The following is a 15,163-nucleotide window of genomic DNA, read 5'->3' on the forward strand; positions in this document are numbered from 1 at the left end:
GTCGTGGCATTATCACCACCCCATAAAGAAACATTAATACAAGGAAGAAGTTACATAGTCACCACTTCCATCGTACTCCCCTTTCTCTCATTATCTACTCCCAGTATTCTGAAACTTATAACCTCAGCCCACAATGGACTTCATCTTTTCTAATCCTTCTTGATTATAACGAGAGTTATATAGTCAGGAGCTGAGTTATTTCAAATGACCTCAGTTTTTTTCTTGTTTACAAGTCAAATTCATTGTTGGAACATGTGTGAACGTTGAGTCCCACATCGGATAAACAGAAAAAGAGTTGGACTTTAATATACAATTGGATGGCTCGCCACTTATAAGGCTTAGCCTTTTAAGTGGATAAGGATCATTCAATGTATATTGGGCCCAAGTAATGTGGTGGACTCTTTGCCGTTACTCTCTCATAAAATTGGGCCTTGAGCACAAATTGGGCCTTGAGCACGCAGTGGCGGGTCGATGCATCAGACAAACTCCCAACATATTGGGCCTTGAGCACGCAGTGGCGGGTCGATGCATCAGACAAACTCCCAACATTCATAACTGAAGGCGCAGCAATGTACAGGTCATTTTCAAACAAATGATACCAACACAATGGAGCACGGCTAATTTAGATTTTCTAACCAGAATGCTTGTCTGAAGTTGTCAAGTAATGCCTCTTGAAAGAGTTTCCATGAACTTTAACCCCAACTCAACACCATATTACAGCAACAGGTGATACAAGTGATGACATTCTACTTGTTCTCTACTTTCAATCCTGATTCCTGGGTACCCCAGATTTGAACCAAAATTTCAAACCTTGACTGGTGATTTTTGGGATGGCGGTGTGGTAGGCTAACGTGCCTTCATCAACTTGGCGTTCACAAGTGAAACCTCGAAGTGGAATTGAATCTTCCCATGTCATTTTAGGTGAAGTTTCCTTGGATTGTTGCTTTGAACTACCCGCACCCATCGCACTTGCTTTCCTTTTCTTTCCAACATCACCACCATCCAAGACTGCCTTATCCTTGCCTTACCTACCCATTGTGATCACCAAGAGAGGGAGTGAAATCCAAGCAAAGAAGAACAACCCTGGTATGGGAGAGAAAAGATAATCCCGTATTTGGTCTTGTGGGTGAAGTTTGGGCGTGAAATCTTGCTATTGGAGGAGATTTGAAGGGATATTCGGATAGGGTTAGGCAGTATTAAAGTTTGGGACTCGAAATCGGACAAATGGGAGGGGTTGGGGTTTTTATGGAGCCTGAGGCTGAAATGTGTAGGTTTGGCTTCTGAATTTAAGACTTGAGGTGAGACTTTGAGAGAAGCGAGTAGGTGACGTTTCTAGGGTTGGATGAGCAAGGAGGAAGGAGAAAGAAGGGTTTTGGAGTTGTGTACCAGTCCACTATCTAGTCTGGACCAGTGCACTAAGAATCCGTTCACTTCTGGACTACCAGCTTCTGTACCGATCCGTGTTTAACCTCGTACTGGTTCACAGACATTCTGATCCAATTTTGATTTTCCTCTGTTCCGGTCCTCCTCCTTGTATGTACCAATCCAAACTGCATCAGATTTTCATGCCCATTTTGAACGTTTCAAACTCACTTCCCGTCTCTTTAAACAAATTCAGAATCACTCCGGATCAAACTTTCACAACACATGCACGCACGTCCCTCAGCATTAGTCTGAAAGATTAGTGGTTAACGTTTACTGTGATTTTTACCTCCTTCACTGGTTTCGGCAGAGAGTTACTTGAAAGAGAAATTCATGAGTCTTTCAACGTGTACTTTCATGTTTCTAATGACTTAATGCAATGAGCAAAAATGGCCATTCTTTCAACACTAGGAGTACTATAGTACTCCTTCCATCCCTAAATAAGTATCCGGTACGCAAATTTAAACCTTTAATAAAAATTCATCTGTTTCATTAAAAAACCTAATTTTTTTTCAAAATTGAATAGATAGCGATAAGTTCTATTAGATTGTGGAAAAAAAATTAATTTTTTTAACGAAAAACATACATCTTTTGTAAGACTTAGATTTGCGCTCCGAACACTTATTTAGAGACAGAGAGAGTAAGAGACACTACTAGAAGGAGTACATAATAAGAAACACTCCTGGCCATTAACACACTACTAGGAGTACATAATAAGAAAAACTCCTAGCCATTAACACTTCAGACTCAAATTTGGTCTAATTTAGTTTCTTTTTTGCCAACTGCCTCAACGGAGATCACATGATTGTAAATTCTTTCAACACTAGAAGGTACTAATGTAAACAGTTCATAAAGTAAAAAATTTTGACCCGAACGCTCTGGAGAAATTTGTCTCAAGCATCACCAGGAATCCAGGGAGGAGTAGCGATATAATTCCATCCATCTCATCCTGAGTGAAGAGACTTCCCTAAACAAAATAGAAGATCAAAATTCATGTCAGTATTGTTCAACAACCACAACATTTTGTAATGGCATATGGTGTTCTATTTTGGGTTAGGTAAACTAGAAATAGTTTAACACAAATGCATTGATAATTATGTTCCTAACTACAAATAAAAAAATAAAAATGCACTGAACCTAAAACTAAATAAAAATACCTGTTTAGAACTAGCAGCGAGATGCCCTAATGAATTCCGCAGATATCGAGACATGGAATAAAGGTCAGCTCTGTATGAACTATCAAGAAACTGGTTCATCTCGGAATTTCCCGGAATCATCCGTCTCCAATCTTGGCCTTCAGCCCTATACCAATCCAGTGTCTCTTCAACCCTTCGGAAAGCCTCTATGTAGGCATTGGAATGCTTATCATCAATATCCTCACTAGTAAACGACTGCCAATCCCAAACATTACTTAAGAAGGCAAGTCTTTTACCAGATCCCCACAAGCTGGGGTGATCGTAGACGTTATTCGCATTGCCCCTATTGCCAAAAGGAAACACCGTCAAAACAAGATAAGCTTCTCTTTTTTATTGATTAAGTGCAAAATCTTAGAAAGAAAAACAATATAACAAAACATATTATACCTCCACTTGCCAAGTTCCTCAACCAGCATATTCAACTCCCTCGGAACACCATAGTCCCGATAAATATGACTAATGATCATATCTATCGCATTAAAATCAGCTGTGATCAGAGAATTATCAGCAGGAAAGGCACCAACCCCCACAAGTTTAGGCATATCATCCACCATCACAATGTTCTCAAAGGAAAAACCACCAAGGGCAACATTCTTTGAGTGGAAGTACTTGAGTACGTTAATCAAATTACTGCAACAAAATATAAATCTTCGTTTATAGAGAATACGAAAGATAAAACTTAAAATATTTAGCAATTAAAAAAAAACTAACCCTAGCAATTCTTTGACGTCAAGGTGGGCCAATAAGGTTTGTCGTCCAACATGACTAGTCTTTTCCATCCAATTCCCATAGTCAATCCCATCCTCTACGTACTGCTTGAAATTTTTAGTGTATCGCTCATATATAATAGAAAAACGATCAGGCTGTCCAGAAATGCTACGAAGTAAGCTTGGATGAGTGTACACAATGGAGGTGTACCAAGCACGGCAAAATAGCTCACAGTCCGTAAAGTGCCGAACGTAGACTTGATTCTTCCAGGGGGGCAAAACCCCCCAACACTCCATGCCATAATCGTTTGTCACGACAACTTCCTGGAGCATAACATGATAACAAAACATACACAATGTCAAGTACAAAAAGTTCACCAAAAGGGACTTAAGAAGATCATATAAAAAAAACATAGGTTGTCATTCAACATAAACATAAGGATCATTTTGTCCTCCAATGTCCCAATCATATTGACTCTCATTCTCATTTGAACTACTCAACTGACATTAGGAAAAAAACTTCAAAGTTCAATCACAGAAGCTAAGTAACGAGCAATAGAGAGGCTACTTAACGAGTAATCACATAGGCTACTTAAAAATCTGGGGACCAAACTGCTAGACGTTAGTGACAGTCCTCAACCTCCATGATTACTTGGGCAAGATCCAATGGATCCCTGAGTCTATGTTATCAGGTATTCAGGTCTACCTACACTGTGTGAATATAGACTTTTCGGTTCTCGGTTCTGAGGTGTATTCCATTTCGGATTGCTCATTCTAAAGTGTTTGTTGGGAAAAACCATAACCAAAACACTGCAAGATTAACACAAAAATCCATAACCAAAACACGGCAAGATTAACACAAAAATCAAAACATAAGGTAAACAATCCAGCATACCTGATTTCTTTGCATTTCCATTAGTTCCTCCTGCAACAAAGTAAAGTTAATGATTATATAATACATGCTAACATCTGAAACGAAAACATACAAGCAATTGCCTAAGCCATGTGGACACTAAAGATGAAGGGCAAAAATATCAAGACGTGCCAGTGTCTTGCGCAGTTCTTTGTTTTCCACTTTCAGTTTTTCAACTTCTGCTTCCAACTTTGTAGTACGCGCCTGGCAAAAGTCCAGAAGAGCATTGCAACAGACTTTAGAAATACTTAATCTAAACAAAACAAAATAATATATGGAATATTGGAATCTAAGAAAAAAGCAATGTTCTAAAACAAGGAACTAATCGGCGTTAAATCGCCGAATAATAGTAAGTGGAGCCTATCTGATTAGGTCCGACTAACAATTAATCGCCGAGTACCTATGAAGCACAGATACGGGATACGGATACGGCGATACAGCAAAACCTAAAAAAAATAGGATACGGATACTTCGGGGATACGGCTGTATAAATTATACATTTTTATAATTATTAGTCTCCTCGGCATAAAAGTGAAGTCATAAGAAATAAAAAAGTAGTTGAATTGCCAATACCAAGCATGAAGTACATGTCAATCTCAAAAAGAGTAGGAACTTATATCATCCAAAAATTAGAATTTTGTAAAAAAGGAAAAAAAATACAGATTAGTAGGCAATAGACTAATAGGTATGCATATAATAAACTTCATATATATACACATATATCTATGTACCAATGTATGTATTAGATATAATTTATTGCATAATATAAACAATAGAAAGTTAGAAACCCACAATAGTAAAATAGAGAACCTTGTGAATCAAAGGTTCAAGTGATCTAGGGTAGGAAAATATCGACCGGTTCAGGGAATGATCTATCAATGTGCATTATTTCCTAAGTTTTATATTTTTAGTGATGCTATTATTACAAATTTTCCCTTTTGGTTTGTACTTGATTCTTTAAAAAATTTCATTTTAACCCCCGCTGTATCCTAAACGTATCCTGCCGTATCCCTCGCGTATCCGGAACGTATCCGAAATAAAAAATATTTAATTTAAACGCAGGATACTTATTTGCCGTATCCGATACGTATCGGGGCGTATCGGGCGCATTTCCGTATCCCTCGCATATCCGATACTTGTACGTGACTAGTTTTGGAGTATCTGTGCTTCATAGCCGAGTACTAATTAATATGCGCCGAGCAACTTTTAGAACATTGGAAAAAAGTATGAATTTTTAGCTATGTAGCACCGACACTCCAAAAAGGCGCATATTGTCCACGTCACGTGGCGTGTCCAATAATTTATATTATTTTTTGATAGGGGACACGGCTAGGGGTCAAATTGTAATATCTTTTAAATTTTAGGGGGTTAATATGAAATTATACAAAACATTTGGGTCAAACTGTAATTTTTTCCCTTTGAAAAAAAATTATAAAATTTGTGAAATTATTCATATACAATGGTTCATAATTACATATATATATATATATATATATATATATATATATGTACATATATTTATTTTTTATTTATTTTTAAACATGGCGTGTCCCCTGCCGTGTCCGTATCTCCATTTTTTAAGAATTGTTGTGCCATGTGTTCGTGTCCGTATCCGTGCTGCATTTATTTTTAGGCACCAATTTTTGGTGTACATATAAAAGCATAAAATGAAGCAGTAGAGTCTAAATGGATGATAAAAGCAGAATAGAATGCTAATGAGAGCAGAACTCAAAGAGCAGAAAAATATTTTACTGTGTGCCAAAGGTTGGTTTCATTTTCACCCTAGCCTCAAACAGAAGCGAAGTAAGAAACAAATTTGAACGGAAGATATTGCCAATAAAAGAAGGTCTGCCTGCCCCAAACCTTAAACTGTTGAATTTTGTGTTATTGCAAATTTATCTTAAGCCCCAGTGTCCTCCACAAATAAGTTTCAAAAACAAGAACTAAATAATAAAAAAGCACCCACAAAATGACATTGAAGAATAATTCATAATTACCTCCTCAACAGCAGTTTTCTTATTCCCTGACAGCAGCAGCTTCTTTTGGCCAGCAGACATGTAACCTGTTCCAATGAGGTTCTTATTAAATGTTTTGTTTTTTTCACAGGGAACAAACAACAAATCAGCATACATCATTGATGTCAAGAGGAGCTCAACATTTAGCTTCGATCTTCACATTAGGGCCCGATTGGATGACGTATAAGTTTTGGGTGTATTATTTATGAAGGGGGGATAAGATAGTAAGGGGTATTAGTTAAGAAGGGATGGCCCACATCGATGTGACATTTATGGAGGGGGGATAAAATAATACGTGATTTGGATGAAGGATAAATTGAAGGTATAAGGAAAGGTGTATGATGTAAAAAGCTATTAAATGACTCATTTGCCCTTATGCAGTATGAAATTAGGTTATTCATTATATAATAACAAAATTCAATAAAATTAATTACTTTTCACAATTTAAGGAACAATAATTTAGTTTACAAATAAAAATAATTAATTTAATATTTATAAATAATAAAAAATCAATTTCAATCGTATTTAATTCAATTTGTGGTTTGTTTAATATGAAAATGTACAAATGTTAAGTTGAATTAATTTTTTGTTATGAGTTATTTTATTTTTCAATTATTAGTATTATTTTTTCATAATTAAGCAATACTCCCACATGCACCAAATCATTTTTCTCTTCTTTGTTTTTATACATGGTCACAAGACTCACACTTGCACCACCGAATCACACTTGCACCACCGAATCATTTTTCTTTCAGTTCTTTGTTGTTATCGCTTTTTAAAAGAGAGAGAGAGAGAGAGAGAGAGAGAGAAAAAAAAAGAAAGAAAGAAATCGGCAGAACAGAGATAGAGAGAGAAGAAGAAGCTGCTGCTCTCCGATCATGGACCCATGGTGACCCCCCTCTCTCTCTCTCTCTCTCTCTCTCTCTCTCTCCGATTTGTTGATGTTCATCTTCTTCGGTTTGTTTCTGTTCACTGTTCATCTCTGAAATTTAGGGTTTGAAATTCAAAATTGGGGGTTTCTGGTGGCGGTGGTTTGTGGTGGTTCTGATGGTTTGTGTGTGTGTTTTTGTGTAGTTGTTGTGGTGATCTCCTCTTATTTCTTCTTCTTCTCTTTTTTTTTTTTTTTATCGGCTTCTTCTTCTTCTCTGTCAACAGAGAAAGAGAGCCGTTGGGGGGGATGAGGAGGGGTGTTTTGGTCAAAAAGCAGGTGTATTAGGCCGGCTAAATTATGGAGAGCTCAAGGGGTGGCAAAAATTTAGCACCCCATACACTGGATTGAGGTGTATACGCGAAGAAGGGGGAGAGTCCAATACAGGTAGAAATTGGGTTGCCAAATCAAGCTAAATCAGTACCATCATCCCTTATCCGGGTGTATTGTGGAATACACCCAGTTAAAACAGCATCCAATCGAGCCCTAAGGATTTTTTTTTTGAGCAAACCATGAAATTCTCAACGGAGTTGACCCACATAGGCATCTGCAGCAACTAAGTCATGATAATAATCCCAATCTGGTAGGACTGACTCTAGGGATCAAGCATACATACGGTTCGGTCTTAACACTAATTGATAAATAAGAACAATTATGAGAAATAATACTCTATTGAAAACAAATAAATAAAGAAAATAAACACTTGAGGGAGAAACAACAGAAGACAATCCTTCAATTTCTACCTTTCCCATGATAGGTGCTCAAGCTCTCCAACTTTGGCTTTTTGGCAAAATACTCGTGATCCTCAGGTGCTCTATCGTACCGGTCCTTGGGTCTGCTAGTTTCCCAATCACCTTTGTAATCACCCAAACTCCTCTTACGTTCCCTCTTTTCATCTCGACCGCCTCCATACCCCTTGCCTTTATCCCATCCATCGGATCTATATCTAGAGTACTTAACATCACCGCGTGACGGATCTCTAGATCTATATCTAGAGTACTTGTCACCACCACGTGAAGGATCTCTATATCTGTAATGCTCACTTACTCTCCTTGTGACATCTCCAAGCTTTTCATGTCTGCTATAGTCATCCCGCCTATGGTAATAATGAGATCTCCTAGAGGACTGCCGATCTGAATTCCTATATGAATCACCACTTCGGCCGCGGTAGCTCCTACCAGAATCCTTCCCCTTGCCTTTATCCCATCCATCGGATCTATATCTAGAGTACTTATCACCACCACGTGAAGGATCTCTATATCTGTAATGCTCACTTACTCTCCTTGTGATATCTCCAAGCTTTTCATGTCTGCTATAGTCATCCCGCCTATGGTAATAATGAGATCTCCTAGAGGACTGCCGATCTGAATTCCCATATGAATCACCACTTTGGCCACGGTAGCTCCTACCAGAATCCTTCTCTAGGTCCCTCCTGTTACCATTGCTTCGCCATGATTCAGAATCTCTCGTAGGATAATCCCTTGAATAGATTGGACTAGAGCCACGCTCACGTGTTGGACTCCCTGAAAAGATCAAAGTTTAGAGAGAATATTCAAGGCCACATTGGGTGGAAAGTTCCTTTTGAAATTGCTTGAGACAACGAAAGAAAAGAATGACTATGTATTTCAAAGCATCTCTTACATGTTTCTTCCTAGAAGATTATATTACATAATGAATACTGTTACCATTGGATACTTAATTCCAGCACCAGCTACTTTGGACTTCAAGTTTCCGGAAATATTGAGTCAAGGAAATATGTTTCCCTATTCAAAATTAATCTGACTGAAATCTTGGATTCTCAAACCATGCATCTTGAAAAGAAAACAAATTATGAAAAATGCAGAGAAAAACTTTCAGATCAAACAAACAAACCACTTCCAACCCATGGGAACCAGAGATATTATAGATTTCCCTACAAATTTCCGCATATATTATCCACAGAATACATCTTAAAGATACAACAAAAGTTGACAAACTAACCATCAGATGACGACGATCCACTAACTGGAGACCGGCGCCTGTACTTCCTGTTTGCTGCATCGTTTGAAGGCTTACGAAATGCTGCCTTTGCATTGGCATTATCTGGGGAAAGAGAGAATGTTTTTGACTCCATATTTGCCAATTGCTAATACCTGACAGAAAAAATACAAGAAAATGAGTCCATGGATACTCTAAGTCAGTATATTTCAATCGAACATCCCCCCTCTTGCCTTTTCAACCCGTTCAAAGCACCCCACTCAGAGAACATAAATAACGGACCCAAGAATCCATTCAGAAGTTCCTAATCTAGGTTAAAATTCCCCAGGACTCGCAAAACAATGAAACCACAAATTAAAAAAAAAAACGACCAAAACCCAATCCCAAATCATTCAAATTGTAAACCCAGATAATCACCATAAACCCCTGGCCGCACAACAAAATTGAAGCAACAGACCAATATCCAACCAAATACACTCTCAAGCAGTACACAATCACGTACCCAAAACCCAAGGGTGTCTTTTCAACAAGGAAAAATTGCAGGAAAACACCATAAACCAAAAACACAATTTCACAAAGATAGATCCTTTCACCAAAAACCTAATCATCACCCAAAACACAAACCGCTCCACCCCAACAAAAAACGAACAACAGAGTCAATTACCTAATTTCAGAAACTTCAAAAAACAGACCCCAAATAGAGACAGCAAACAGAAGAGAAAAACAATAATACCAGCGATGACAAACAGCAAAATGAACTCACCCGATGAGCCACGCACAAATATGAGTTCGCAGCACCCTAAAATCGCCTCCTCCAAATCGCTTCCCCTTGAAATATAGTGCAAAGACCAAATTAACCTGGCAAACTCCAATTGAGGGGTTTATTTTAAAAAATCGGGCAATAAAGAAATCTAGGCATAAATTTGAGTAAAGGTTAAATTAATGGCATAGTTGTAAATTTGCGGGGGAGAAAAAAGCCTTTCAAAATTTGAGTAAGGATTTGGTCCAAACCAAATTTGAAAAAAGTATATATGAGCAAAACTCAAATTTGGTAAGAGTTTGAGTAAGGAGTAGAGTGGTGTATTAGGTGATTTTTACAAATACAAAGTATGTGACATACAAGAAAATGACGCAAAATAGACTTGCAGCAAAATTATGCTAAATAGACATACAAGAAAATGATGCAGGTAGAAGGGGAGTAGTAATCAAAAAAAGGTAGGGAGAAAGAGTACACTAGTTTTATTTTTACACAGTCTACCGTTTTTGCCCCCTATATTATGAAATTACAAATTGAAAATTATCCCCATACCATCCAATCCATCATGTAAAAGGCTTAATTTCAAAAACACCCCCTAAACTATCACACCTTTTTTGCAACATGACCCCCTCAACTATGAAAATCAAACATCACCCCTTCCGTCAAAAAATTGCCATCTGTTAACTTCTGTCAAAAAACTTCTATCAAATTTTTTGACGGAATAATATTTTGGAGCCCTAAAACATCCTTCCCAAGGGCAGGAATTCAAAGCCTGCGTATAAAACCTTCCCCAACACTATTATCCACCCAAAAACACTTCACTTCTTCTCCTCTTTCTCCCACAAACATTCAATAAGCCCATGTCTCTCCCACATACATTCAACCCAGGTTACTACTACTACTTATCCACCCAAAAACACTTCACTTCTTCTCCTCTTTCTCCCACAAACATTCAATAAGCCCATGTCTCTCCCACATACATACATACATACACTTCTTCTCCTCTTTCTCCCACAAACATTCAATAAGCCCATGTCTCTCCCACATACATACATACATAAGTACTACTACTACTACTCTCTATCTCCCTCCCTCCCTCCCTCATACTCACAAACCAAAAAGCTAAACCCAGATTCAGCCCAGAAATTGAACCCAGATTCTCCCTCTCTCCACTACGCCATACTCACATACCAGAAAACTAAACCCCAACCAAACCCAGATTCAACCCAGAAATTGAAACCATACTCTCTCTCACTCACTCTCTCTCTCTCAATAACCTAAACCCAGATTCAATAATCAGGAACACCCCCAATCATCCCAGATTTTCAACATCCCCTCATTCCTCCCTCCATACAGCATGAGCATTACCTTCTGGATTTTTTTCATGCAACAAAAAAAAACCCAAATTTTTAAAGCTGTATTACATTTTTTAATGCAAGAACAGAACAAAACCCCCAATATATTAAATCCATAACCCTAACTTAACTTTGAGGGAGCCTCTGATTTTATTTTATTAATTTCACAGGAAACAAAAAAACGTAATAAAAAATAAAAGCCCTAACATCACAGGAAACAATGCATCTGGATCTGGATTTGTGCATTTTATCACCATTTTTTAAAAGCCCTAACATCAAGTCGGTGTATATAAAAAATAAACGTAATTTCCCGCAAGGATGTACGGATTTTAGGTTTTTGTAACTTACCGGCACACAATCGAAGCTGAATCCGATCTGGGTTTCGTCGGGTTTCGGTGGGCAAAGATGAACGGTTTCCTTTCGACCTGGTTTTGATCTAGGGTTTTGAGCTCGTCTTCTGTCGATTGGACTGTCGATTGGAGAGTGAGATGTGCGTTTTGATCAACTTTAGGGTTTTGATCAACGTTGGGTTTCGATCGCTTGGTTTGTTACGGAAAATCCATGGCAGGCGTGAAACGGGGAGAAAGAGAGAGAAGGAGAGGAGAGAAAAGAACGCCAAATGTTTCAGCCTTCCAGGAGAAAACCTAATTTCGCGTCTAATAAAGGTGCAAGGGATTTTTTTGTCTTTTCACCTATTTCCGTCTACAAATTTAACCGAAAATTAGAAAGACGGACAATTAGCAAGGGGGATGTTGTTTGATTTTCATAGTTGAGAGGTTATGTTGTCGGGTTTGTTAGTTTAGGGGTGTTTATGAAATTAAGCCAATTTTTAATTGATAACAAAATATAACATAATGAAATTTAAACTAATAAACCAAAAGTTCCAATATTTAAAACATAATAAGAGAAATGATAATGTCAAAAAAATTATATTTGTTGGTATCAAAATTTTAGTTCATGAAATGTTTGTAAAATGTTTGTACAATGTACAATATACAAGACTTTATATATTGGAGTTTAACACCAACAAAAACAATTTTGACATTATCCTACCCCATAATTAAACGTAATCTGTATTTTTTGGTTATTTTTACACTTAAGAAAAAGAAAGCGGTTTTGTTTAGCTGTGAAAATCGGAGCACAAAAAATTGGGTTGGGCCTTTATTGTTTCATTGGGTCAGGTTTAATCCAAGCCCATCTAAATTTTAAATATTTCAACCAACCTTTCCCCTTCCATTTGAGCCCATCTAAATTTTAAATGGCCGTGCAACAGAGTACCGCCCGGAATCTCCGATAACATCGTCTCGTCCGAGATTTGCCGAAATCTCCGGTATCCGGCGCCCGGCCGGTAGTACGGATTTCACAAACTTGTGTAAGCCCATCCAGTAGATTGAGATCTGATCAACCAACCAAAAAAATATGTGAAAAGATGAGACACGAGAGGTGGGGGGAGAAAAAGCGTAAAAACAAGATCAAATTTTAAAATCCCAAGCTCGCTCCATTATATATAGGAGATAATAATGGATCCTTCTGCGACCGTGAATCTGGAATACAAGATACCAAAAAAGAGATATCAATTCAAAAATCAAAATAAATTTCAGAAAGCCAATTGAATTATACCGACAAAAAATTGAGTAAGCGAGACAAAACCTTACAACCAAGGATCTGTCCAGAGAAACTCATAGCAAGTAACAAGGAAATCTTCCCTGAAATAAACCAGTTGAATTCGATGATAATAATGGATATCCTTCTGCGACCGTAAACCTGATATGCAAGATACAAAAAAGTGATGATCGATTCAAAAATCCAATTGATGATCAAAAAAATTTTCAGAAAGCCAATTGAATTATACCGACAAAAAATTGAGTAAGCCAGACAAAACCTTACAACCAAGGATCTGTCCAGAAAAACTCATAGCAAGTAACAAGGAATCTTCCTGAAATAAATCAGCTTTTTAGATCTACAGAAATTTATCGAATTTCATCGAATTCGATAAATTCCTATAGTCTAAACATGCCGGGTAGAAGAAGAGGGGGACGGGGGAGAGATAGAGAGGGGGATGAATTGGCAGACCCTAGACGCGTCTTGTGTAGTTGTAATAATAATATATATATATATATATATTATCTTACAAGTTTAGATCTAAAGAGTTGTTTGGGTGGGGGAAGAATATAATGCCTCATTGAGAGTAAATAATCTTTTTATAAGTAACTCGTCCCAAACAACCCCCAAAGGGCGAGTAGTACGAATCGAATCCAACAACTAGTCCACCTCGGTTGTTGGACTCTGTCGACGCACCCAACTTGTTTAAGTAAAAGTCATTTAAGCGTACAACTATCCTACCCTAGTCTCTTACGCCTCCTTTCACGGGCTCTAATTGCGCCACGTTTCCCGATGAAAATAAGGATTAAACGTATTTTCCTTTGGGGAAATTGCGTATCAGTAGAGGGAGGGCTAAAGAATGCCTAAAGTGATGATGAGATTTTTTCGAAATTGCATAAATATGGAATTGAGAAAAAAAATTCTCATATATAAAACGGAGAAAAAAATATTCCAAGTCAGTTGTAGTCGAATTTGGATTTCCTAAGTTGTCTCTTCTATAAACCTAAGTTACCCCTTCTATGGACTTCCTGATATTACTTTTATTGAGTATTTCTTCAATCTTCTTACCATTTCTATTATTTTTTGAGAAATTTGGAATTTGAATTACTTGCAGATTTGCATAAAGACCAACTGAAATACTCCATGCATGAAATGGAGGAAAAAATATTTCAAAACATGAAGTCGGTTTGTAGTCAAATCTGAGTTTGAACCTAAGTTGTCCCTTTTACAAATTTAAGTTGTCCCTTCTATGAACTTTCTGAGTATTCAATTTCTTGAGCATTTTTTCAATCTACTTACTATTTCTATTATACAACTTAAGTCCATAGAAAAGACAACTTAGGTCCATAAAAGGGCAACTTAGGTTCAAACTCGGATTTGACTACAAATCGACTTCATGTTTTGAGATTTTTTTTTCCCTACATTTCATGCATGGACAATTTTAGTTGGTCCGTTTCATACAAATCTGCAAGTAACCCAGATATCAAATTTCTCAGAAAATAATTGAAATGGTAAAGAGATTGAAGAAAAGCTCAATAAATTGAATGCCCAGTAAGTTCATAGAAGGGGCAACTTAGGTTCATAAAATAAGCAATTTAGGTCCATAGAATGGGCAACTTAAATTCATAGAAGACGCAACTTAGGAAATCCAGATTCGACTACAATTGACTCCATGTATATGGAATTCTTTTTCCTCCGTTTCATGTATGGGAAATTTTTTTTCCTCCATTCAATATTTATACAATTTCAAAAAAATCTCTCCATCACTTGGGCATTATTTACCCCGCTCTCCACTGATATGCAATTTCCCATTTTCCTTTAAAGCATAGAGTCCGGCTCCTTTTCAATCCATAGGAAATTGGAAGATCCTCCAATTCTAATTCAATAATCAAGATTATCCTAGAATCTCCAGCTCCACAATTCATATAGTATTTTACGGACACCTAATTATTCTCCAAATATTTCTCAATTACATAAGCGTCTATGGACACCAATTTACTTTCTTAAATATGATAATAAAAAAAAGGGGGGGGCGGGGGCGGGGACATAGTCTAGGAGTTTATGCCACAATTAGTCCATCTACTTTTTCTTTATAGTCTCCAGGACAATTGGCACTTGATCTCTCAAAAATACCCTCGGAAGTCGCCAGGCATTGACCGTCGTATCTGTTCATTTTTTGTGTAAGTGTTGATTTTTTAATTTGATCGTTGACCAACGTTAACTAGTGTATCTGTTCATTTTTGTTGTATCTGTTGATTTTTTATTTTTACCTCCACCACCCAACCACCACT

The 15,163-nt window shown here is 37.3% G+C and overlaps 1 protein-coding gene across 2 annotated transcripts; it reads right to left on the bottom strand.

Moving 5' to 3' along the window:
- Positions 1-2,089: 2,089 nt before the first annotated feature.
- Positions 2,090-13,365, bottom strand: LOC131319214 (uncharacterized). 2 transcript variants are annotated; one of them, XM_058349373.1, is made up of 14 exons: positions 13,123-13,365; positions 12,921-13,034; positions 12,494-12,814; positions 11,619-11,809; positions 9,922-10,016; positions 9,162-9,313; positions 7,925-8,704; positions 6,236-6,300; positions 4,371-4,442; positions 4,221-4,250; positions 3,330-3,649; positions 3,006-3,248; positions 2,580-2,901; positions 2,090-2,389 (listed from the first exon to the last, which is right to left on the bottom strand). In XM_058349373.1, the coding sequence occupies exons 6-14, from the start codon at positions 9,292-9,294 to the stop codon at positions 2,270-2,272; spliced, it is 2,085 nt and encodes a 694-aa protein (XP_058205356.1). In that variant the 5' UTR covers positions 9,295-9,313; positions 9,922-10,016; positions 11,619-11,809; positions 12,494-12,814; positions 12,921-13,034; positions 13,123-13,365; the 3' UTR covers positions 2,090-2,269. The 2 variants fall into 2 exon arrangements, with proteins under 2 accessions (XP_058205356.1, XP_058205357.1); XM_058349374.1 differs by having other exon boundaries at positions 13,158-13,361.
- Between the last annotated feature and the right edge of the window lie 1,798 nt (positions 13,366-15,163).

The sequence above is a fragment of the Rhododendron vialii genome, chromosome 3a, assembly GCF_030253575.1.
Source record: "Rhododendron vialii isolate Sample 1 chromosome 3a, ASM3025357v1".
Lineage (NCBI taxonomy): Eukaryota > Viridiplantae > Streptophyta > Magnoliopsida > Ericales > Ericaceae > Rhododendron > Rhododendron vialii.

Bases quoted from the DNA above. Each gene is read 5' to 3' on its own strand.
- LOC131319214 (XM_058349373.1), bottom strand. From the start codon at position 9,294: ATGGAGTCAAAAACATTCTCTCTTTCCCCAGATAATGCCAATGCAAAG. The intron at 4,251-4,370 runs GCACGTCTTGAT...ACTTTGTTGCAG, and splicing joins AAGAACTGCGCAAGACACTG to GAGGAACTAATGGAAATGCA. The intron at 2,902-3,005 runs GTATAATATGTT...TTTTGGCAATAG, and splicing joins GAGGAACTTGGCAAGTGGAG to GGGCAATGCGAATAACGTCT.